At 37.7% G+C, this 26,434-nt stretch overlaps 1 protein-coding gene across 1 annotated transcript in view; it reads left to right on the top strand.

Moving 5' to 3' along the window:
• Window positions 1-25,991, top strand: part of slkb (STE20-like kinase b) — a 35,114-nt gene extending 9,123 nt beyond the window's left edge. Inside the window, exons 4-18 of the mRNA XM_082164305.1 lie at window positions 2,236-2,385; window positions 7,946-8,018; window positions 8,095-8,289; window positions 9,464-9,545; window positions 11,217-11,348; window positions 11,625-12,314; window positions 13,888-14,018; window positions 15,380-15,503; window positions 16,283-16,462; window positions 19,457-19,586; window positions 20,757-20,881; window positions 20,968-21,159; window positions 22,482-22,607; window positions 22,693-22,806; window positions 24,387-25,991. Of these exons, the coding sequence (XP_082020431.1) occupies window positions 2,236-2,385; window positions 7,946-8,018; window positions 8,095-8,289; window positions 9,464-9,545; window positions 11,217-11,348; window positions 11,625-12,314; window positions 13,888-14,018; window positions 15,380-15,503; window positions 16,283-16,462; window positions 19,457-19,586; window positions 20,757-20,881; window positions 20,968-21,159; window positions 22,482-22,607; window positions 22,693-22,806; window positions 24,387-24,533 (2,591 nt within the window). The 3' untranslated portion in view covers window positions 24,534-25,991. The remainder of the gene's footprint in view (window positions 1-2,235; window positions 2,386-7,945; window positions 8,019-8,094; window positions 8,290-9,463; window positions 9,546-11,216; window positions 11,349-11,624; window positions 12,315-13,887; window positions 14,019-15,379; window positions 15,504-16,282; window positions 16,463-19,456; window positions 19,587-20,756; window positions 20,882-20,967; window positions 21,160-22,481; window positions 22,608-22,692; window positions 22,807-24,386) is intronic.
• Window positions 25,992-26,434: the final 443 nt, after the last annotated feature.

The raw sequence follows: 26,434 nt of genomic DNA, 5'->3' as shown, positions 1-26,434 counted from the left end.
CCCTGGTAAATATGATCAAAACTGGCTGTAAAAAATAAATCTGCAACGTTTATCCTTTTGATCTTTCATTCAAAAATTGTGCAAAATTCTAACCTTTCATTGAAGTAAAAGAATTGAAAGTGGGGGGAAATCACATTATGAAATAAATGTTTTTCTCCAAAACACGTTGGCCACAATTATTGGCACCCTTAGAATTTTTTAAAAGTAAAATATCTCTGAAGTATATTCCCATTAATATTCACCTTTTTTAGTACACCAGGGGGACTAGGAACATGAAACTGTCCAGCTATGACTTCGTGTTTCACAGGAGTTTAAATATGAGGAAACACAAAGGCCAAATCCCCTTAATCATCCATCACAATGAGTAAAACCACAGAATATATTTCTGATTGTTGAGCTTCACAAAATAGAAAGTGGCTGTAAGACAATAGCTAAAGAATTGAAAATCCCCATTTTGACCATCAGGGCAATAATTAAGAAGTTATAATCAACTAAATATGTTATGAATCTGCCAGGAAGAGGACGTGTGTCTATATTATCTTAATGCACAGTGAGGATAATGGTTTGAGTGGCCAAAGACTCTCCAAGGGTCACAGATGGAGAATTGCAGAGATTAGTTGAGTCTTGGGGTCAGAAAGCCCCCCCCCAAAAAAAAAAAAAAAAAACTACATCCCCACAAGTTGTTTGGGAGGGTTTCAAGAAAAATGCTCCTCGCTCCTCCAGAAACAAACTCCAGCAAATTTAATTGTCAGACACGACTGGATCTTCAGACGGCACAGGCTTCTTTGGTCATATGAAATTAAAAAAAGAGCTTTTTGCCAGCAAACACGCTAGATGGGTTTGGTGCACACAAGGATAAAAAGTACCCCATGTGTAAAATTGAATATACCATTGGATCTTTAATGTTGTGGGCATATTTTTTTGCTGGAGGTCCTGGACTTCTTATTCAGACACATGGCATCGTGGATTCTATCAAATATCAACAGATTAAAAATCCAAACCGGGCGGCTTCTGCTAGAAGTCTTATAATGGGCCATGTTTGGATCTTCCATTAAGACAACGATCCAAAACAAACATCAAAATCAACACAAAAATGTGTTAGGGAGCACAAAATGAAGCTTCTGCCATGACCGTCCCAGTTCCCTGACCTGATGAGTGGAGTGAACTGAAGAGAAGAAGCACAAACATGGATCTGGGAATCTGAAGGATCTGGAGAGATTCTGTATGGAGGAATGGTCTCTGATCTCTTGTCAGGTGTTCTCCAAACTCATCAGGCATTATAGGAGAAGACTCAGAGCTGGTATCTTGGCAAAAAGTAGGTATTTAATAAAAGGGTGCCAATAATTGTGGCCAACGTGTTTTGGAGAAAAACATTTATTTCATAATGTGATTTCCCCCCCCCCACATTACATTTTTTTACTTAAATGAAAGGTTGGAATTTTGCTAATTTTTTTAATGAAAGATCAAAAGGATAAACAATGCAGATTTATTTTTTACAGCCAGTTTTGATCATATTTACCAGGGGTGCCATTAATTGTACTGTACACATTTTATTGAAACGCCATTTATATATAATTGCCCTTTAATATGTCAATTTTTTAAGGAATGGTACACCTATCACATTGAAATATTTTTTTTTTTTTTACAGCCATCAACTTTATAATATATTGTTATATTTTCTTACCTGGAGATATTTTCAGCCTAAACTATGAAGCTTTTCTCATTTTAGGACACTTTGGCCCCTATATAAAATTACTCAATATGTTCATCATGTTTAATCCAGATATTGCATAGTAATTCCTGAGGCAGTTCACTCAATGTAATTGCTTCTCGCTCCATGTTTAGCGAAGGCAGGAAAAAACGTGACAACAGAACTTAGCGGAGCATCACAAATTCAATCAATAAGGACACTGATTTGAGTTTCACGAACCTCCAGCACACAAAATGTGCTTCATTTCGACTGAAACCACCTTAAAAAGAAACTGTAGTTCAGTAACTACTCTGATTCAGTGCGTTCGTTCAGTATAGGACTCATCAGACTGATTCGAAATGGTCACTTCTGAGTCTTTGAATTTGTTGCAAGAATCTGCTTATATGAGAAATTAGTTAACTCATTTTACACAACTCAAAACTCAGATGTTAGATATTATTGTAATAGGGGAAATTAGCTGGTTCTCTATAAATGAAATGAGTGTGTTTGTGAATGTAAGCGTTTCCCTCTTCATGTGTGTGTAGAGCTGGAAAGGCCTCTGACGGAGCCGCAGATCAGGGTGGTTTGTAAACAGACTCTGGATGCTCTGGTTTATCTGCATGAAAACAAGGTCATCCACAGAGACCTGAAGGCTGGAAACATCCTGCTCACACTGGACGGAGACGTCAAACTGGGTGAGTGGATGTGGGAGAGGGTTTAGAGGATTTTTATGACCTTTTTTAAGACCTTCTCAAATCAAATTAATAGCATATGGACAGGGTAGAGCAGTGGTAACATCCTAAATTGTAAAATGACTGTAAAAACAATGACAAAAAGTTTTTTAAAATGATAAACCTCACATTTTATTCTTTAAACCATTTTTAAAGAAAAATGTCAAATTTATAAATAAAATATAAATTCATTTATAATGTTTATATACAGTCAAACCAAAATTTATTCAGACACCTTCAACATTTTTCACATTATCACAGTTAATAAACTGTAGTTTAGAAAATGTTAATAAAATATGACAAGAACTGTTGATATTTCACTGGTTTTGGCCATCCTTCTGTTAGACTGTCTCACATATGAGTTATGTTGAATAGCTGTCAGCTGTTAAATTTAAGTACACAAATAGATAATACCAATTTAGGTCAACCAATTACCAAGCAATGCTTCATTTTGTTCAGTCTGTGGAGTAAAAAGGTTGCACTAGCAATTAAAGGAAAAACACTTAAAGGCATGGTAGGCAGGATTTTTCTAAAAATTTACCGTTCGCAAAGACCCGCCCCCTTTAGTTACTGTTGCTATGTCCGACAAGCGACGCCGCTCTCGCGCCACACCATGTTCTCACTCAGTGAAAAATACATCGCGGAACAGAGAGGACACTGACAACGCGCTGACAGACAGGACAGACCAGGTTACTTTTGATATGAAACAAAAGCCGCGTTTCCACCGAAATTACCCGGAACAATTTGTACCAGGAACTTTTTTCCCAGGAACTTTTTTCGCCCCAGACCGGTTGCTTTTTGCGTTTACACCGCGGTCTAAAGTACCGGGAAGGTAAACTGCGCGCAACTGCTCCTCCCAGTCTGCGACGGACAGTAATCAGTTTTGAGCGCCACATTTATAAGTATGGAGGAGATTCAAACTGTGCTGCAGTTATGTATTGGTTTAGGTAATTCACAAAACAAAATAGACGAGCACTGATACTAAAGCGTGTTCAGAAAGCTCGTATGCGTATAAAATTAGACAACGTATGTTATCAGTGTTATCATGTGAGATGCCTGGGACGAACGCGCAAAAAAAATTCCTCTTTCGCAAATAAGCTTAAAAAAAGCCCGAACCCCGTCTATCAATCATAAATAGTGAATAGTCTTGTAAATAGTTGTTTGTTACTAACCTCAAAGCGCTATTTCAATCCTGTTATAGTAAATTTGTAACATGGTTTGGAGTGCCTTGCAATAGATGACAATGTGTAAACATAATGACTTAATAATAAAAGCTGTGGCAGAAAAGAGACGAGCACTGATAAAGCGTGTTCAGTAGCTCGTAATGCTAACGTTAGATATAAAATTTGTATGTTATCAGCTATTGCGGACATTGACCGTGAGATGGCTGGGACGAACGCGCAGAAAGTTTCCTCTTCCACAAATACCCTTAATAAAGCCTGAAACTCGTCGCCAGTCCACCAGTTTTTTTTATTAAATTCCATATTTGCAGACAGACAACTCTTACTGCATGAAGCCACGACACGAACCGCAATAGATTTTTTAAAAAGTGAGGTTAAAAATAAATAAAATGCTGCGTGGAATCATCCAACCAAAATGCGGCGTGAACGCAACCAATCAGCTTGTGCAGCGCACAAGTCCCACCCCTGAAAGTTCCTGAACTTTGAAAAAGTACTACCTCATGAGCAGGGACTATCGGAGGGGGAAATATTTACCCGGAACTTCATTTAGACCCTGGTTCCTGCGGTGTAAACACATCGAGTACCAGCCCAAAGTCCCTAGTTCCTGGGGAAAGTTCCTGCGGTGGAAACGCGGCTAAAGTCTCATCTTTCGAATTTGGTCATTTTTTTAAGAAATTTAAACAATAAATACCGTTTTGTGGCTCTTTAATGTGTCTGGCAGATCGCTGTAGAGCCTCTTAAAGCTGCTCGTGAACCGATCATCTCTTACTTCTAGTTAATTTATATCATCAAATAAACATGAAAGAACATAAGAAGGAATATTGTTTTAACCGCGGAAAGACATGAGTACACTCCGTTTTTCAAGTTCAAATCCTCCAATGTTAATCTACTAACTCTTCTGACTGCTTTGTCGGACAAAAATGGCGGATGGCAGATTACGATTGGTCAGATCGCCTGTCAATCAAACTCCCTACGAAGGGTCAATTATGGCAGAGAAAGAGCAGTCAAAATTCCCAGTACCTGTATATACAGTCAGCGAAGGCAAACAAGGCAAAAAAAGGAACTAGTAAGGTAGAAAGGTAGGCTACTTGTCTCCGGAGTGTAACGTTAGTCCTCATCAGAGCCAACAGTGCTTTCATCGTGGAAGCTCTTACATGCAAAACACCGTATATGTTATGAATCTTACACAAAATTCACCTTCATCACAGTATAACTGATGGTAATGGGAAAAGGTGTATCAATGAAACCTGTTTTTAGCTTTGCCTTATGTTACTAGCTCGTTACCGAATCAAACTCAATATATTTTAAACTTTACCAGTATCTATATGCTAGCTTTATAGTGAGTACTAACAGCCATGTTAGTTGTTTATATTCATAATGATAAAGTAAGGTATTTTATTACATGTGATTCTGACATGATGTCACGCACTGCTGGCCTCCAGCTGAGCGGTCGTCAACGTGCGTTCTTGTGTTTTGGGGGCGTAGCTTTGGAAGGAGCCCAGAAGGGAGGGGATGGGAGTGAATGGAAATAAGTAGCTGTTTTTATTGCAGCCCTGAGAAGACTACAGACACTCGATTTCTATACTCTCTTTTTCAGAGTACTTACATTTTAATTATGTATTGATATATAAAAGACAGTTTAAACAAATTTGGGGAAAAGTTTTTTAGAAAAATCCTGCCTAAGCAAAACATGGTCAGGTCAAAGTGTCTGAATAATTTTTGGTCCCAAATTGTTATTGATTTTACTGGTAGTCCACTGTATGAATTTTTGGGTATAATATGTCACAGTATACTTTATTTTGCTATCCTCACTTACATAAATTAACTATAGTGTCCTGCACCCACTAGTAAAAAAATCTAAATTTATATCTGGTGTCTGAATAATTTTTGGTTTATATGTGTATATATATATATATATGTGTGTGTGTGTGTATATATATATATAAATATACAAAAACAGAAACTTTTACTCCAGAAGGTAAACATTGTCGTAATTAATTGACAGTAGATCAAAAGTAATCGCATGGTATTAGGGATGTCAATTTTCACAAATTCCCATGATCGATCGTCGTTTAAATTAACGATCAATTAATCGATTAATCGTTAGCCTTAATACTGCGATATGCGTTTACTGCAGTGGCTATGACAGCATGACAGGGTCTGCAAATGCTGCTCAAAACGCTATGTTCCTCACCAAATCAATTAGAATGGTTTTAAATATAAATAAAGGGCTAGTAGGATTGTAAAATGTTTCGATGTGATTGATAATTAAATTAATTATTTAATAATCAAATATAACTACTAATACAACGTGTCACCAACGCCGCCTCATATGCGCTTAGAATGTGTGACTGTTGTGGACGCGCTCTTCCTGGAACAACCGCACGCGCTGAATTAATCTGCTACCGTTAAACTGGAGCACTTTGCTAGCACGTTATTTATCTAAAAGAAACACATCCTATATGAGATTAATCAGATATATTCAAAATAAACATAATATTACAAATTATATCTGCACAAAATGACGCAAATTCATGCTCAAGTGAACTTGAACTAAGTTACGTGCCATTCATTCAGAACTACTCATGTTGTGGACGCGCTCTTCCTGGAGCAACGCGACACGGCAACTAAACCCAAATAATTTACAACGTTTTATTACAATATTGTTCTCTTTATAATGTTATGTAATATTACAGTCCCAATAGTCATTATTAGTCGTGCACTGCCGTTTGAGCTGCGCGCGCTGAAGCTGACGCTTTACTACAGAGTTAATTCTTAACCAAATGCATCCAATATGAGATAAATCAGATATAGATAGGCCTACAGAAAATAAACAGTATTACAACTTACATTTGCACAAAACAAAAGGCTGCGAATGCACACGCAAACTTACATGATGAAGGTGTAAAATGGTCCCAAACATAACTCCGGCGCGCTCGCTTTACATGTTTCGCGGTTGAGCAGCACGCACACGCATAAAGACCTGCTTAATCGATGATCGATAAGTTGTATCGATTAACTGTATTATCGACAATTAATCGATCGTCGATTAATCGTTGACATCCCTACATGGTATGTATATGCAATGTTCACTTAGTGCAAACAGCTTTGAAACCGTGATCCTATAGAACGCGCAACAGCGACACGTTTTTAAACTTTTCTTATAACAAGATATTTAAGTACTTTTTATGGATTTAAATTTGATAAAACTGAATTTAAGACTTTTAAAGGACCCACATGGACCGTGCTGTGTATGTGCAGCTAGTTAATCAGGTCATGTGTAATCTTGAACTTTATTATCAGAGTAACGGTGGAGTGTTTTTAGTTCTTGTTGCTCATCAGCTGCATATAATCCAGTGCAGCAGGAGATTTCAGATGCCATGTGCTGATGAGCAGATTCACAGTTACGTAATAACATGGTAAAGAGACAGAGAGGAGCTGAGGAGGGTCATTTACATGTCAGACTAAACCGCAGCTTGTATAAACATTACATCATTGACCAGATGTAAATTATTCTGTGATGTTGGTGTATAAAACTATATGGACACTCAAGCCACTGAATGTCATTGCATTAGATCACAAAATATCAAAGCAAGTGGAATAACTTAAAGGGATAGTTCACTTTGAAATTAAATGTTGGTATGTTTTAGCTTACCTCAAGGGCATCCAAGATGTAGGTGTCTTTTTTTCCGCAGTAGTTTCAATTTTGATATTTTTAGGTCAAACCTTTCTTGTCTGTCAGTCATATAATGCAGGTCGATGGTCACTGTCTCAAAGAGCATGCACAGAGTCCAAATTAAAACAATTCCCCATCGTCCAAATTAAACAATTCCCCATCGTAAGTACACATTGATGGCCTGAGACACGAAACGAGCGGTTTGTGTGAGAAACCTAGTGTACATATCTATACCCGCCCGCTCTCAGATCACTTGGACGTGGCTGTGTTCAAGAGGTAACAACGATATAAATACTGTTCGTTTTCTCACACAAACCTCATCAATGTGTACTTACGATGGGGAATTGTTTAATTTGGACGATGGGGAATTGTTTTAATTTGGACTCTGTGCTTGTGTTTTGAGATAATGACCATAGACCTGCATTATATGACTGACAGACAAGAACGGTTTGACCTAAAAATATCAAAATTGAAACTACTGCGGAAAAAAAGACACCTACATCTTGGATGCCCTTGAGGTAAGCTAAAACATACCAACATTTTATTTCAAAGTGAACTATCCCTTTAAGTGGAATAAGTGGAATTCACTTTATTGTGAAGAAAGATGGCACAAGCCATCTTTTTATGCAGAACGTTTCCCAAAAAGAAAATTTTCTGTTTCTTTCAGCGGACTTTGGAGTGTCTGCCAAGAACACAAAGACGGTCCAGCGAAGAGACTCTTTCATTGGAACCCCTTACTGGCAAGTTAGAGTTTAAAAAAAATTGAACCAGTTGTACTGGCACACATTGGCATTGCTGACACTCTCTTTCATTCAGGATGGCTCCAGAGGTTGTGATGTGCGAGACGTCTAAGGACAGGCCGTATGACTATAAGGCCGATATTTGGTCTCTAGGAGTCACTCTGATCGAGCTGGCGCAGATCGAACCGCCCAACCACGAGATGAACCCGATGAGAGTTCTGCTCAAGATCGCCAAAGCAGACCCTCCTACTCTCCAGCAGCCTTCAAAATGGTACAAAACAATGTGATTTGTATATATGTATAATGTATATACACTACCGTTCAAAAGGTTTAGACCGGTAAGATTTATGTTTTTAAAAGAAGTCTCTTCTGCTCACCAAGGCTGCATTTATTTGATCCAAAATACAGCAAAAACTGTAATATTGTGAAATATTTTTACAGTTTAAAATAACTGATTTCTATTTGAATATACTGTAAATGTAATTTATTCCTGTGATCAAAGCTGAATTTTCAGCATCATTTTCAGTATCACATGGTCCTTCAGAAATCGTTCTGATAGATGATTTGCTGCTCAAGAAACATTTATTATTATTATCAATGTTGAAAACTATTTTTCAGGAGTCTTTGATGAATACAAAGTTCAAAAGAACAGCATTTATCTGAAATAGAAATCTATAATGAAATATTATACACTACCATTCAAAAGTTTGGGGTCAGTAGGACATTTTTGGAAAGATATTTTTATTCAGCAAGGATGCATTAAATTGATCAAATGTGACAGTAAATACATTTATAATGTTATTTATCTTTCTAACCATCAAAGAATCCTGAAAAAAAAAAAATGGTGCACAACTGTTTTCAACATTGATAATAATAATAAATGTTTCTTGAGCAGCAAAACAGCAAAATTAATCGAAATAATCGAAATAACCGATTGGAAAGAAAATCTTATTTAAAATAATACAATTGAATGTTAAATTATTAATGTTTACAAAGAATAATTTTAAGGGAGCGTTAAATTATGGCAAAAATAATCTAAATGTATAAAATGGGGGAAAGCATCAACAATTGAATATACAGTAAATTAAAATTCCAATAAATATGTATTTTTAAATTGATAGATAACCAATATGGAACAGATTCATTTTAAAATGTTTAATATATAATGAATTAAAAAAAATAATTTATGTGTGTGTATATGTGTATATCTCAAAGTGACAATCGAAAATTCATAACAGAATATTTTTTCTCATGATTTTATACCATGGCTTATGCTTAAATACCTGAAATTAGATTTGTAAACAAATATAATTATATCATTTTTATTTGTTTATGTACTTACTTATTGCTTTTTTGTCACAATATAACAGGTTAATAGGTTTATAGGTTAACAATAAATAGGTTTATTTTAGAGTTTTAATGATCTTCTCTTCATCCGTCTGCAGGTCTCCTGAGTTCAGTGACTTCCTGAAACACGCACTGGACAAGAACGTGGACAACAGATGGAACACAGCACAACTTCTTCAGGTGAATTGACTTTTCCTACCTTTATTTCAACACTTATAATCTAAGGCCATATCCACTCAACCTTCCCTAATCTGAGGCAGTATTGCTGGTGTGAAAGCCCCTTGTTTGCCGTCATCCTGCTGTGTCGGCCACCAGCTGGTCCAGGTGCCTTTCTTGCCACATGAATCAGCAGCTGTTCATTCATTTGTCTGTGTCAGGCAGTTTCTGCACCAGCCTTCATCCTTTGACGTCAGCAAAGGAGATTTTGTTTCTGAGGCTTTAAGTAGGCCAGCCTAGCACTGACTGCGCACATATGCACACGTGCTAAACACTTCAGGAGAGATTCTCCTCTCTGAAGAGACAACATGGGGTTGAAAATACAGAATTCAAGTTTTCCTCCGATTAAGTTGATAATATCAAAGAAGCTGCACATTCTCAGACCAGCTATTGACTGTCTACAGCAGGTTTCGAAGCCAAGAAAGGTAAGAGCTGGAGACTGGCATCCTCATGGGACATTGATGTGCTCGTTTTCCTCTTGTCTGTCGAACAGTTGGCTTACAGCAATTTTTGTGTACAATGCAATAAATCTTAAAGGTCTTAAATTATGCTTAATTTCTCTAAGCCAAATGGTGATGCACAATATATCAGACAGTACCATATCAGTTATCAGTCAGTATTAGATTTAAAAATAATAATTTTTTATTGGAAATCTAGTTGTGCATTTCCACTTATGTTTACATTTATATTGGTAACACTTTATTTTGCAGTGTCCTTATTACATATGTTACATGTACTTACCATAGTAATAACAACTAACCCTCAACCAAATCCTAATCCTACCCTAACCCTATAGTAAGTACATGTAGTTGCTTAATATTACTCAGTACTACAATATATAATTACACTGTAACAATGACACCTTAAAATAAAGTGTAACCTTATATTTTACCTTCATTAAGTTAATCTCTTTGAAAACTATTAATTTAATCGCGCTGTTGTTTGTCATTTATTTTATTTTACGTAGCCACCTGTTTTCTAACAGGTTTCCAAATGTTATGAGATGAAGTTTGATATATGTAAAATATATTTGTGTAAATCTGGTGTTAGTTATTTACTTATTACCACTGTTTTCTTCCTTCCTTCAAAACAATTTTATTTATGCATTTTCTCATGGTTTTATTTTATTTTACACACTTGACTGAATTTGTTTCTCGAGATCTTTGAAAACACTGATCATTTAATAATACTGTTCATTTTAATCGTATAAGCAAATCTCACATTTATATCCATTTTTCATACTGTACAATATAAGGATGTTATTTCACTTGTGGCATTTGCAGTGTTTGACTGCAGTGTTTAATTTTAAATTTAAATTTAAATGTATTTAGTCAGTATTAGTACAATTTTAATATCAACCATATATTGGTTGTCAGCTTATTGGTATTGACCAGAATTTAAATATGCTAATTCAAAATATATTAGGGGGACTCGGACATTAACATAACACAGACACTTCTTATTTATAAGATATACATACCTATACATACATATGTATGTGTATAGAATTTATCTGGAACAGAGTAATCAGACTGCTTTTTGTGAATGTTAAAATTAATAGTATCTTAAAATGATGTGCATGTGTAATTTTAATATGTATATTGCAGTAATAGTAGTTAATCTTCATCTGTGCAGCACCCGTTTGTGAGTAGTGTAACTGACAGCCGACCCCTGCGGGAGCTCATCGCTGAGGCCAAGGCAGAGGTCACAGAGGAGGTAGAGGAGCTGAAGGAGGAAGAAGAGGAAGAAGATCATGAAGGAAACCTGGTAAGAGATTATAAGGTCTGCCAACAAATTTAGAACACTTTTCAGAGAAAGATTAAACCTAAAAAAGTCTGGATGAATGTTGGCCAAGAGAATATCCTGAGGTACAGATTGCTGACTGCTTAGTTATAGAAGAAAAGAGTTAGCTCAAGTAATGTTTGAGCTTCGTTCTGATTCCTAACAATACGTATGAGCAATAGTAGTAGTGATGCTGGTAAGATTAGTTGTAAATCTTTGCTGCATCAACCATTAACTTGTTTAAAATGATCTTTCCCTCAGCTTCGCGGACACAAGCGCGCACCATCCGACGCTAGTGTCGGCAGCTCTGAAGACGAGAAGCTTCCCCAGTCGCCGTCCACCTTGGAGTCTGTTCCTGAAAAGATCGAGGAAGTGGCTACACCTAAGCTACCAGATGATAATCTTATAGATGGAATAAAGAAGGAAGAAGAACCTCTGAAGGTGGACGAGAACCACATCCGGGATCTAACAGTACCTGGATCCAAGGAACAAGCTGTGGAAGAGTCTCAAGAACCTAAAGCTGAAGAAAAGGCTGTTGAAGCAGAGGTTGTTCTTCCAGAGACTCCTGCTGACACGATAGTCCAGAGGGTGGAGCAACCAGCCAAACTTGATGGAGAGAAACTGGAGGAGGAAAAGGAGGTGGTGGGCAATGGTGAGCTCATAAAGGAAGTGCCTGCTTCAGACATGGCTTCAATGGAGACTCCAACTGAGCCCACTAAACAAGCTGAGCCAGTGAAAGAAGTATCTCCAGTAAAAGAAGTAGAGAAGGCTGAGGAAAAGGAGAAACCTGCAATGGTGGAGAAACAAATCCCAGTGAAGCCTAGGTTTGTGAAGAAGCAAGACTCTGACTCGGGAATAAGTTCGACAGCTGACAGCAGCAGCGTAGACATGAACTTATCCATCTCCAGCTTTATTAGCAAGTCCAAGGAGCCAGGAACCATCTCTCAACAGGTGAGAAACACCTACTAAAAGCTGTCATTACTTTACACTCGCTAGTCACCAGACAATAGAAGATCACAAAATTAGTGTGGAGTCAGAATAGTCTCTGATTTAAAGTTCAGTTTTTAAAATAAGGAATGATCGAAACAACGGAGTCAATTATTACGTGATTGCTACACCTCAAAACATTGTTCAGATATTCTGTCTCAAGATTTTTGTCCTTAAGGGTTTGTTCACACTTGGTGTGTTTGTTGGATTAAAACGAACTCTGGTGCGATTGCTCTGTTATTGTGGTTCATTTGAATAAATGTGAACGCTGCCATCTGAACCCTGGCGCATCAAACAAGCAGAGCGAGACGCTGAAAAGATGGATATCGATCCGCTTCCAAACCCACTCTGGTGCAGTTTGAAAGATATATGAACGCAACACGGACCAAAGACATGTAAACCAACCAAAACCGGGACATGATGTCACAAGATGCGACTCTAAACAGGACAGAATGCTCAAGCACACCTGTTTTTTTATCGTCATAGTCGCGAAGTCGCGAAGTCACAGTTCGGTCTCCTCGCAGTAGATCTGTGTTTATGAGGGATTCCTGCCGCTGTTTTGACTCAATTACACATTTGATAAGCTCTTCACTTGTTCTCAGCTGGTCAAAATACCATCATATGTATCTACACACATGCAGCGAGCGCATTTATCCCTGAACACAGCATTGTTTTGGATGTTTGGCAATCAAGTTGTGAATTTATCCCTATGCCTTGCCTTTAGGTTGGTGTTAAAATGCCAATGTGAACGCTAAGCCGACCATGGCTAAGAAAAAAAATGTTGGTCCGGACCAAGCGAACTAAGCAAACCGAACTACAAGTGTGAACCCACCTTAAAACGCTCTTGTGTGTGGGACTACTTTCTTACGCATCTCATCCAAGGCTCAGTTGCTAATTCCAAAACGTCACTTTAGATATGCTGACTGACTTATGATGACTTGTGCTGTTATTTGAGAGAGAGGAAGCATGAGGGAAAGAGATTGATTGATTAGCAATTAAAATGTTTAAATATTACAAATAAAACAGATATTGTGAATTATTAATTTTGTGAATATTTCTATAGGCTAAAAATATATTGTGAATTATTAGTGATTATTGTGTAGAAATTTGGCCTGTCTTCATTTTATTTATTTATTTATACTGAGTTTAAGTTTTAACATTTTTAATATATAGGCTAAAATAAATTATAAAATTATAAAAATGTATTGTGAATTATTAGTTTAACAAAGGTTTGTGAAAAATGACATGCCTTGATTTTATTTATTTATTTATTTACTGGGTTTTAAGTTTTAACATTTTAAACATTTTGAATCTTTAGGCTATGAGGCTGTTTGGTAAAAAAAAAAAAAAAAAAAAACTTTCTTTTTTCTTTATTTTTACTAAAGAACAAATTAAAGAAGGCCATTTAATCCACAAAATATCATAAATATTGAGCTATATTTAAAAGGCTAAAAAACATCAGGATTTATTTTTTTATTTTTTTGCAGTATTTCCACACAGTATTAAAACTATAATTTTGTTGTTGTTGTTGTTCTAGGACAACAAGAGGCAGAAAAAAACTCTGAAAAAGACTCGCAAGTTCATTGTGGATGGTGTGGAAGTCAGCGTGACGACATCAAAGATCATCACAGACAATGACACCAAAAGCGAGGAGATGAGATTCCTCCGGTGAGCCATCAGCTGTTTAACTGCTCTGAGACACTTTGCATGTTTGCCTCATGTTTGCATCATATTTGCATTCATTGGTAAAACTTTCGTTCTGCCTGTTTCATTTTGTGGCAGAAAGTTTCTAGTACAAGCTTCTGCCTCTTCTCATTCTTATAGCAACATCACCTGTTTTGGTAAATGCACACAGACTGGTAGTTTAAGTGTCCAATCATCTTTCACGGCGGTGTTGGGCTGTTTTCATACCACAAAGCGACAAAAAGTTTCCCGTGCGGTGTTTATTAGTATGTTTTACAGATAACGACCCCTTATTCCAACACCAGATGTGCTAAAGGGAAGACAAGCTGAGTAATACTTCCTGTTCCTGGCTGGGAAAGCTTCCTGTTAGACTGGATAGTGCCATTATTTTATTATTATTTTTCAGAAAAGCTCAGCAGTTTTCAACCTTAAACAGTTTTTCCTACATTTCAATTTTAAACAATTAATAGATTATTATTACTATTATTATTATTATTTGGTTATCCTTAACTTATTGCCATTATAAAAAAGTATGGGACTAAGAAAACAATGAAAATACAGTCAGTCTTTAAAGTAATGATATAAAAAAACAATCCTATTTACCTACTTAATGCATGATTCCAGTTTGTCACTTTTCAGAAGTAAAAAGGGTTGTGAATGGTGTTTAATGTTGACTTTGGAATAAGTAATAGAATACCTTTTTACTCCGTGATGTTTCTAAATTGGCATTTGCTGGTGGATTTAAAGATTAAATTCACGCCAAAATTTAAATTCTGTCATCAATTACTCGCCCTCATGTTGATCCAAACCAGTAAGACTTTATTAAATTGAGGCTTAACCACTGGAGTCGCATGGATTACTTTAATAATGCCTTTACTACCTTTCTGGGGCTTGAAAGTAGTAGTTGCGTAGACTGTCAATGGAGGGACAGAAAACACTCAGATTTCATCAAAAAGATCTTCATTTGTGTTCCGAAGATGAACGAAAGTCTTGCGGGTTTGGAGCGCCATGAGGGCGAGTAATTAATAACAGAACTAAAAAAAATTTTTTTATTGGACATTGCTTTACCGTTTGGTGCTTTAAAACCTTTTAGCATAACAAATTTTGTGATACCAGCTTCAAATTTGGAACAAGAGTTTTCTAGCAATTTCTAGTCCAAATTATTTTGTAAATATATATTTTGTATAAAATAAAAATGCTTAGTTCAGCACATTTGCTACACAGTAAACTTAAACATCTATAACTTTTTTACGCTTTCATCCGTTTTCACAGTTAACAGGTTAAACAGCATAGGTGGGTCTGTTGTTGGATCAGGGTAAAACGATTGTTAAATGTGTGTGTTTCAGGCGTCAGGAGCTGAGGGAACTCAGATTTCTGCAGAAAGAGGAGCAGAGAGCCCAAACTCAGCTCAGCAACAAACTCCTGCAGCAGAGGGAGCAGATCTACAGACGCTTCGAACAAGAAGTCACGGTGAGCAGTAACGAACAAAGACATTACGATTGCAATCGCTGTTTCATTGATGAAACTGGATCATATCAAGGGTCCAATATCAATCAAGGATCAATTCAGCTTCTATGCTGAAATAGCTCCTGATTTCCAGGGCAAAAATATATATACAATCAGACAACTCTTCACTGGTATCATCTTTAAAATGGCATCTTGAATCCACATAATCAACCAAAGCCTGCCAAGATACTCTGCTCATGTGATTATTATTTTAAGGTTTTTGTTTTTACATTAATAGCTTTAATTAGGTGCTTAAACCTTGATTGCTTTCCTGAGACTAGTGGTGATGCCTATCCCAGAAACACTGGCAGCACTCTGTCCGAATTACATCACATGCTTAACAGCTTCATTATTTTTGGAGTGTGTAATCCGTGTCTGACTATTAAGGGGAGGTCAGTATTTTAATCCACCTGAGATTGTGCCTGTTAACCTGGTCAACAATCATTTTTCCTGTTCGTTTCCCATTCTAGCTAATAAAACTTAATTAATTTGAACTAAACTTTGGTTGTCATCAGGCAAAGATCTCCAGATTCTCATGTTGTTGTTTTTTCTTGTCAAATTATTTTACATTTGTGGTGCAATAAATAAATAAATAAATAAATGTAAAAAATCCATACATACACATACATAATAAATATATAATGTATATGTTATGCATGTCTGTTTCTATTTATTTCAGTATTTTGAATGGCTCTATTCTTATAGATCTGTTTTATAATTTCCGTGTTTTCTTGTCTCTCTAGAGTAAGAAGCGTCAGTATGATACAGAGGTGGAGAATATGGAACGGCAGCAGAAACAGACCATCGAGCGCCTGGAACAGGAACACACTGATCGTCTCCGAGACGAAGCCAAACGCATTAAAGCTGAGCAGGACAAAGAGCTCTCCAAGTTTCAGAGCACGCTCAAGAACCGCAAGAAAGAGGTATGGAAGAGTTTAGGATCCCGGCTTTCCAGAAGAAGCATTCTGTTGATTTTTAAACAAACTAATGGATCTGGGGGGGAAAATAACATGATTTGATTGACATTTTGGCTTTTTTATTTTTACTGACTGAAGTATTCTTATGGTTTAAATAAGAATCCGTTTTCATGTGATTTAACTGTACCTCACAGTATGTGTAGGTCAGTGATGCGCGGGTCTATGTATAAACAACCCGCACCCGACCGACGTTTTCAACTAACCCGCCCGCAACTCGGATCGCAAAAAAAAGAACGAAAATATTGTACCCGACCCGCTTCCTGACCCGCATTTTTTTCCTGACCTGGCCTATAATATCCATTAATCCAGCCTGTGGAGGAGAGAAATGTTTCAGGCCCTGACGTGGTGCGCTCAGAGATGCAGCGGCGAGAGCAGGCAGTTCTTGAGGCGGCCCATCATTTTCCATTTCAGCTGTCTAGATGCATATTATTGATGAATGCGATGTTTGTTTCGACCCTGCTTGAAGAATTCATCAGGAGGTCAACTGAGAGAAGGCCCACTTTTGGAAAAGTGTGAAAGCCCTTAGGAGCGCAAACTGTTCTTTTTCTGAAGGCTGTATGATATAGCCTAGTGTTATGTAATAAAGGCTTGATTTATTCATTTATTTCATTTAATTTTCTTAACAATTAAGATGCTCTATGTGTTTATCCAGTTTAATCGAAGTGTGCGTCTCTCCCTCGACTTTCCCAACAAAAATCCCGCCCCCTCTCAGAATAAAACTGACATTACTGAGCTATATGCGTTTAAAAGTAGCCTATTAAAATGGTACAATGGCGTTGCTCAGTTCAACGTGTTGGGAAATCGGGCATTTTGTCCCGCATCAGCATTTATTCAAAAGTTAATAACGCTCAACATCCAAAAGGTAAATAAGGATTTCCCACTTGTGTTAGTAGGCTTAGGCTATTTCGCCACGTGGATGCCCAATTGAAGCTCTCACAAGCACAAAATGCAGGCATAGCAGGCATCATTAATAACGCAGCCACTTACCCTCGCCTGTAGATGTCCGTGGTGCTGTAGTGCTTGAAGTCTCAGGAGAGTCCGCGACCAAAAAGAGTTTCTGTCAAGATTGAAAAATGACCAAAAAAAAGTTGCTGTGAAGTTTGAAAAAATACAAAAAAGAGTTTCTGTCATGTTTGAAAAATGACAACAACAAAAAAAGTTTCTGTCAAGATTGAAAAATGATTTTTCAGCATGACAGATTTGAGCATGTCAATTTTGCTATTCCAACAAATATCACTCTTGGACTAAGCCATGTGGGAGAGCTGTGCTTGCACTGGCTTTTTTAAGATATTTGACAATGCTCTTGCACGCGTCAATCATCTCCGTTACCTCCTCAATGTCAGATCCACTGAACGTATGTTTCAGAATTGTGTTCAGAACATGGGCTGCACATGGTATCCAGTGATCATTTTTTAGGGCAGCTTTAATGTTAGAGCCCTGGTCACTCACGAGCACCACTTGATCAAATGAGATCCCGTAAGAACACAGCTGCTTATTAATCTGTTCGTGGATGTTGATTGCTGTTTTGGGCAATGTGCAATCGAATTCCACTGTGCACATAACACGGCTTGTCAGCTTCCAATCCTCTGTGATATAATGGCACGTCAAGACAGTGTAGGACCTTCTGTTAAAATCATCAGTCCACATATCAGTCGTTATTGCAACCTCTCCATTGTCATGCACCGCTGACTTCAGAACCTCGGATAAGGCTTCTTTCTCGACCATGGCCTGTTTTTTAGCTCGATCACAGACTGTCTGCCTATGAGGAAGCACTCCATTTGCATCGACTGAGCCATAATGTGCTCCAATGTTGATGAGACCCTGGGCCACTTTCGTAAAACCTTCCCCCGAAACAATATCAAAGGGGCTGTGCAACAAAAGTCCACGCAATAATCCACAAATTTACTCTTCACTTGAAGAGGAATTTTCGTGTGGTCAGGGCGCATAAAAGCATCTACAGTTTGTGGCCTAGGTTGGCCTGACGCTGCTCTATTCGACTGTGATGGCTTCCCGGGGCCGCACTTGTGACGCGCCACGTTGGTCGTGCCAGTTTTGTGGCTATCAAATGTGTAAATAGCATCGCAAGAAGTACACATGACAAAGCCAGCACTTTGGTCATCATCTTTCATTATTTCGGCAAATGTCTCCCACACTTTGCTCTTTCTATTTGTGTATTTGCGGAGCTTCCACTCCCCAGTCTTCACCTTTTCTCTTGCCGCCTCCATCTCTACCTGCAGACTGAGCTCGTGCGTCATCTTCGCGCCAGTTATTCAGCCAATAAAGTGTAGGCCTATGTATTTCATAGAAAATTGTGTCTAGTACTATATAAATTACAAAGGTTTAATTGGCATCTTTATTTCAAACGACCCGACCGACCGCGACCCGAATATCATAAAAAATATTTTTGGATGACTCGTAACCGCGGGTGACCGCAGGCACCCGCTCATTTTGGATCAACCCGCGCATCACTGGTGTAGGTCATGTAATGACAGTCTCACCAGCGCCGCCCTGCAGGACGTAAGTCGCATGTCTGTTGACTGTGTGCCGTGAAACATGAAATCTGCTTTCCTTTACTTTCTTTCCTTTTTACAATCAGTGTTTGGTCTCAAATGCAGGAGTTTAGCCAGTATTACAGATGGTTAAAGCAGTTTCATTCTTCTTTTCAACAGTAATGTCGGCATTTTTTCTTCCCTATTGTGATGTTTATCCAATGACTTCTCGAACAAGATAAAATGTAGGGCGGGACTTGATTTTGTCCATGGGGAATTGATTTGGTGGTTGTGGTTTGCTATTGGTGGATCAGAAAAGATCTTGAGTCTTTTGTAGTCTAAAATGGTTCACTTAAGGTTTTCTGTTGAGGATACACTGTCAAAAGTGCCCTCTCCCCTTTCAAAATGAATGTGTGCTAGTTGTTAATGTTGTGTTTGTGTTTGTTTAAAGGAGCAGGAGTTTCTTCAGAAGCAGCAGCAGGATCTGGACAGCGCTCTGAAGAAGATCATTCAGCAGCACAAACACGAGCTGGCCACGATCGAGAGAGACTGTCTCAACAACAAGCAGCAGCTCCTGAGAGGTCAGACTGGACATTCCCACTCAATATCATCCTTAAGTCTCATTCAAAGACAAAGAGAGCAAAAGAGGCTTCTTTCAAAAACATCAAAACATCTTAGCAACCCCAAACTTTTTAACGTTAGTATATCAGTACCATATTGGTTGTCAGACAGTAAGTAGAGATTTTTCTCTTGTTACTTATAGGTATCATTTGATTTTGAATATTTAATTGTGCATGTCTTTTTACCTTTACCATCATCTAATTCTAATGTAAAGTTAATGTTAAAGTTTATTTAATAACACAGTTACGTTTTCATCATAATGTTGTGATGCATAAATTTGTAGCGGTTGTAGCATTTTAAAGAACTGCTTGTAGTTTTATTTAATTTTTTTTTTACTTTTATTTTTACTTTAGACAGTCAGAGAATTTTAACATCAGCCATAACATGAAAATAATTATCGGCTCATATCCAATCATTTAAAATGGTTTTAATATCTACACATACCAACTCTGCAAAAGCTATGTTTCCATCCACCTATTTTATAGCAAATTTTCAGATATCACATAAAATCCTGGATGAAACTGCCAAGATGCGCATAAAAAGCTTGTGCGTACAATTGAGGGAGATATATCATTTTAATATATAATTTGTCACAAATAAATCATGTGACTTTGCCTCAACAGAGGATGTGATTGGATAACTGGACTGACCAGCGGACCGATTTCATCGCACAGCATCTCAAATGTTGGTTTGGTTGTTCTGAAATCTTTGAGCCAAAGCCATGAAGAAAGTCTTCTTCAGAATGATTTGGTATAATGACTTCCCAGAAAGCGTCTCACCCGATTGCGTTCCCAAACATCAGGCATCTGAACGCAAGATAACATGACAGCGTTTAGTCTGTATGTTCTGAGACGCAAGTCATTTACGATGGACGAAAAAAGAGCCAGTTTTCCCCCCCTGTTTTTATTTCAGATATTTTGCGCCAATTGCACAGGAATGATTTTGTTCTTTTGAACACATGGGGCGCAAATGTTTTATGCGATATTCCACTTTTTAGCATAAGTTAAATCCACAACTTTGGATGGAAACATAGCTATAGTTACCTTACCATGTGCTCTGGTACTGGGCTAGCTTTTGTCACACATGGTGCCATTCAGTTGATTTAACTTAGTTCTTCCTGATTCTTGTAGCCAGAGAAGCCGCCATGTGGGAGCTGGAAGAGCGCCACCTACAGGAAAAACACCAGCTGCACAAGCAGCAGCTGAAAGACCAGTACTTCATGCAAAGACACCAGCTGCTCAAAAGACACGAGAAGGTGACTTCAGTTCCCACATCAGCCTCATATGTGCACTTCCGGTCGCTATTGTTGTATTCTTTAACTCTGAGTGTGTTTTTCTACAGGAAATGGAGCAGATGCACAGGTATAACCAGCGTCTGATGGAGGAGATGAAGAGCAAACAGACTCAAGAGAGAACCAGACTGCCTAAAATCCAGCGCAGTGACGCTAAGACTCGCATGGCCATGTTCAAAAAGAGTCTGCGCATCACAACCACAGGGGTCACGCCGGAACTGGAACGTGAGAGGGTCAAACAGGTCAGAGGTCATATCAGGTTCAGGCTTAAAGGTGCAGTAAGCGATTTCTGATTCATGCTGTTGAAAGTGGATCAGACCAACACAGTTGTAGCCAATCAGCAGTGAGGGGGCGTGTCCACTCATGATGGGGGAGGAAAGAGAGTGAGATTTGAAGTAAGACTATAGAAAGAGAGATGGCTGAACGACTTTACAAAAGAGAAAAGTCTGGAAAATAACACTGGAAAAAAGAAGGGTCATGATCAGGCATGAGTTTTAGGACCCACGTCAATATCAGAGAGCTAAGCGGGTAGGCCTGAAACGGACGCAGAGGTTGCGTTGTTTCTGCTCCATACGCGAGTAACATTGGTTTTGCCATGTTTCACACAACCAAGATATGCTTTATATGCAAGTGTAATTGTTTGTCTTGAGCTACTCTTGTGTACTGTAGGTTTTCTTTGTCGTTTGTTCATTATCTTTGCTTTATTTTTCGCGAAGCATTATTTTGCTCCACTTCTACTATGTTAAAGTGTATCTTGCATTGTGTGTTCGTGCATTTTGGGGGGCAGAGACATGAAGGGAAAGGGTGTGTTTCTTGGGTTGATTTCAAATATCAGTGGTGTTTCTCAGAAATCACTTACTGCACCTTTAACGGAATAATTTGTTCTAGTCTACATGAACTTACAAAGTTAATTGTTTCTGCAGAATAATGCAGCAATGTTAGAATTCTTGTATGCATAATGATATAAAATTGAGATTTGCTAAAATTAAATTTTAAGTTAATCTATAAAAAAATGGTGGAAATTAAAGGCACACTATGCAGTTTCCGTTTTCCTCAAACAGCGACCCCTAGAGTCACTGTGGAGTTCTTGTATTTAACGTTATTGTCGTAAATACCACTCACGCAGAGCCGTCTCTGCACTCTTCCGACCGCGCTTTCTCCGTTTTCTTCGTCGACTTTGCCATGATTCACGTCTGAAATGCGTGCTAGTGTCTTCCATAGAGGCTGCTTCATATGTTGTTGATGTATGTGACGTCGTGCCGTATAGCAAGTCGTTATTCTCGCGAGATTTGTCGGGGCGCCACCTCTCAAACTATCGGGATGATTCGCCCTACTAAGAGTTCATTTACCATCGAAATAATTTCGAAGCTGTTATTTTAAGATACAAATCTTGCATAGTGTGCCTTTTAACATGCTCAGATAAATCGATGGATACCAATTCATATCAATATGGTGCAGATATATTGTGCATCCCTAAATATTTAAACTTGTTGCACTGATCATTTTCTTCTTGTAGTTAGTGTTTGTGTAGTAATTCTTGTGTATTTGTGTGGCCGATGAACAGTTTGCAGCACAGGAGGAGAAGAGACAAAAGAACGAGCGTCTCCATCAACTCCAGAAACATGAGAATCAGATGAGAGACCTGCAGACGCAGTGCGACGCCAACGCCAGAGAACTCCAGCAGCTGCAGGTACACTGGAGCATTCAGGACCAGAGGAACAATACAACATGTGTATAAAAACGAAACGCTAACGTGCCTTGTGTGTGTGTTGTAGAATGAGAAGTGTCATCTGTTGATCGAGCATGAGACTCAGAAGCTGAAGGAGCTGGATGAGGAGCACAGCGCAGAGCTCAAGGACTGGAGAGAGAAACTCAGACCCCGCAAGAAGGTACGACACTCAATCGTAGTTCTGAAGGGCCAATCACTCGTTTAGCAATGTTGCACATGAAATGCTAATTTATGTGGACTACCATTCGAAAGTTTGGGGTCGGTAAGATTTTTTTAAATGTTTTTGAAATAAGTCTCTTATGCTCACTAAATTGAAATATTATTACAATTTGAAATAACTGTTATCTATTTTATTATATTTAAAAATGTAATTTATTCCTGTGATGCAAAGCTGAATTTTCAGCATTATTACTCCAGTCTTCAGTGTCGCATGATCCTTCAGAAATCATTCTGATATTATGATTTGATGCTCAAGAAACAATTCTTATTATTATCAATATTGAAAACAATTATGCTGCTTCATATTTTTGTGGGAAAAATACACTTTTCTTCATCTTTGATAAATAGAAAGTTCAAAAGAACAGCATTTATTTGAAATAGAAATCTTTTGCTACATTATACATGTATTGACTGTCGCTTTTGATCAATTTAATGCGTAGTAATTTATTTCTTACTAACCCCAAACGGTTGTGTATTTAATGTTCACTTTTTTATTGGTTATTTTTTCAATTCAACTTCATCATAATAATTCAAAGAACTTTGAACTTTCCATGTGAATTACTGAGACTTTTCAAAGCTGCACTCATTCATTTTTCCCTTATTAAAGATGCCATGTTGAGATCACCTGACCAGCCAAATTTACTCTTTTTTATTTATTTAATTTTTTATTTTATATCTTGGTAAACCCCCTATTACAGGACTTTCTCACACAGAAATAATTGACTATGGCTATCTATGAAAAGCCTTTGTGTGATGCTTCATCCGCACCACTAGATGTCAGCAAAACATTACTGAGTGAACACTTCCACCATGTTTGATTAGTGCATTTACTCAAGCGGGAAGGAAGTCGACCGGAAGTTGAAGCCGGCCGCGTGCCACCATCTTGTAGCAGAACTTCACCTGCTGTTAGCATCCCATTGACTCCCATTCATTTTGGCGTCACTTTGACAGCGAATAACTTTACATTTGAGGCGTTTGAAGACTCCATTTGTCCATTATTTATTTCTAAAGAAACACGACAATGTATAAAATGCTCCATTACCTTGTAGCTTACGTTATGGCCCCGTAAAAACAGTTTTTGTAAAAGTAGGCTAACGATTGCGTCATAACCACGCGACTCTCTGTCGCACAGTAGAGAGATTACCGTATTGACGGGAGGAGAAGCTCGCGGGCAATCGGGGAGACGTGGAGGCAAAATGACAAAATAATTAATCAGAATACCTAGCAAAAGTTTCTCCTGCTCCTAGCTCATGGACACCTCCTACTCACACTCTCCGTCTCTGCAAGATTTGGAAGGGAATGATTCAGATTTCTCATGCCACAGCCACTAGAAGACAGACGGGTTGCGTACGTCACATCTACGTCGTCAAGCTCAGTTTGAGTCTGCGCGTCAGGAACGGAAGTCCTAAAAAATCGCTGAAAATGGGCTTCACTTGCCTCAATTGAGTTCCAATGAGATGACTCTGTCCATTTCTTATACTGTCTATGCATTTACTAAGAACATGAAATCTCTCTGTCCAGGCCCTGGAAGATGAGTTCGCCCGTAAGCTACAAGAGCAGGAAGTGTTCTTCAAAATGACCGGGGAGTCTGCATGCCTTAACCCCTCCTCTCAGAGCCGGATCTCAAAGTTCTACCCCGTCCCGAGCGTCCACTCCACTGGGTTTTAAAGCACAGAGATGCTGAACTGCTATGTGACTGAACCTCTGCTGCCTTCTTCCCTCTGATCGCTGCTGTCAGTCAGAACGGAGGGTTGAATTCTTCTATTAAGCTACAGGCTATTGCTTTGATTTTAATTCGTTTTATTTAAGCTTTAAATGTGGATTTTCAGTGTGGTTGGTTTTCCAAAACATTTCAGTGATGGTTTATGAAAGATACTGTGATTTAATTCTATATGCCACTTAATGAATCTCTTTTTCCATTTTCTTTTTCTTCTTCTTTTTTTATTTATTTCAAAAATGTCATAATTTTACCTCTTTTTTTTGGGGGGGGGGGGGGTCCTCCTCAAAGTATTAATCGTGGTTTACTGTGGTATTTTTAGGAATATTTGCAAACATGGAATGACTGTTCAACTTCGGGCTTATTTGCTTGAGTAAAGAGTCAATGGTTATGATGTCAGTGGTTATAAGAACCAAGCGAATTATTTAAATATCAAAATCAGTCAGAATAAAGCCATTGATTCTATCAAGCAACATTTTTTACCATTCTAATGAAATTTAATTGCACATTATTTAGAGAAATACATTTTCAGGACATAATGTTAATTCATTATTTCTTGGTTATTTCCTGTATGAATTACAGGATATAAATACATTTCAATTTCCGTGATCTCTTTGTTTATTATCATAAAATGGATTTATACTTTAAGTAGCAGCTATATTCATTTCTTTGAAGAATTTTAGCATATAAACCACACTGTATGCAAATATTCTGACATCACTGTGGTAAGAAGTGCATTTGCACTTGCTCTGCTATGCAATGTGAACATGTAGCTGCATTAATCATCTCAACTTTACAATTCATCTACAAACTTTAAAGCAAAAGAGCTCAATTTTTTCATATTGTCGATACTGTGTAGCCTATTCTCCGAAAAAATGGCAATTTTTTTCCCCAATGCGTAACTGGAAATTCACCCAGACATCTCTACACTATATGTGTGTACTTTTCAGTAAGACTGTATAGAGGATTATGTTTCCTGTAAACCAATTTAATTTAAATAGACGTGTTGTTTTTTAATTTTTTAGTAAAAATTAAAAGTTTTAGTCTTAGTTCACTTTCAACATGCAGTTCTAAATGTGTTTACTGCATTTACATGGTGTAGTCCGTAACAACCGCACAAAACGACTGTGAAATCTGTGGGGGGGGAAAAGACAGAAAACATGAAGTTTTTGTCATTGATAAAACCTGAGAGCATTGTTCATGGTTTATTGTAAAGAGAGTGCTGTGCGCCTTCTGATACAGGAATTCCTGCAGGTAGTCACATAAGTACTTATTATTATTATTTTTTTGCATTTTCTTATGAGGTAAAATTCACAGCATAACAGTTGTAAGATGTATTGTGTTTTTGTCAAATATCAAATCATTGTGATTATAGGAAGTTACTGTAATTAAAGCATTTGTGGTGAATAGTTCAGTTGTGTGGGTCTCTGTATTCAAGTGTCTCTCTGTTTATGAATATGAGGCAAATACTTTAGGTATAGAAAGACCGCACACTCATTACTATGAATGGGAGAAAGTGCAACGCGTAATATGGCGAAATAAGTCCCGCCTTCTAATATAAATAAAATAACCTATCGCCGATTAATTGCAATAGTTCCTGCCATCTTTTTAAGTGCCGCTGATTCTGGAAGTATTTTTTCAATTCATTTTTCCCATAGAGATTCTAAAATAGTCTTTGTTAAAGCAATTTGAAGCTTTTGAAAATCGGACAAAAATTCAAAGGTACAAGACGGGGCACTTTAAGGAGGGAAAGAACTACAATCCTGCACTGCAAATATAAAACTACTCATTTGCGGATTACATTTATAAAAACAATGTATTTTTTACAGTTTATTCCAAAATATGTGTATAT

Source organism: Leuciscus leuciscus (genome assembly GCF_965113295.1).
Source record: "Leuciscus leuciscus genome assembly, chromosome: 3".
In the NCBI taxonomy this organism is placed as follows: Eukaryota; Metazoa; Chordata; class Actinopteri; order Cypriniformes; family Leuciscidae; genus Leuciscus; species Leuciscus leuciscus.
The sequence above is the reverse complement of the archived record's forward strand: the minus strand, read 5'-3'. Positions and strand labels throughout refer to the sequence as shown.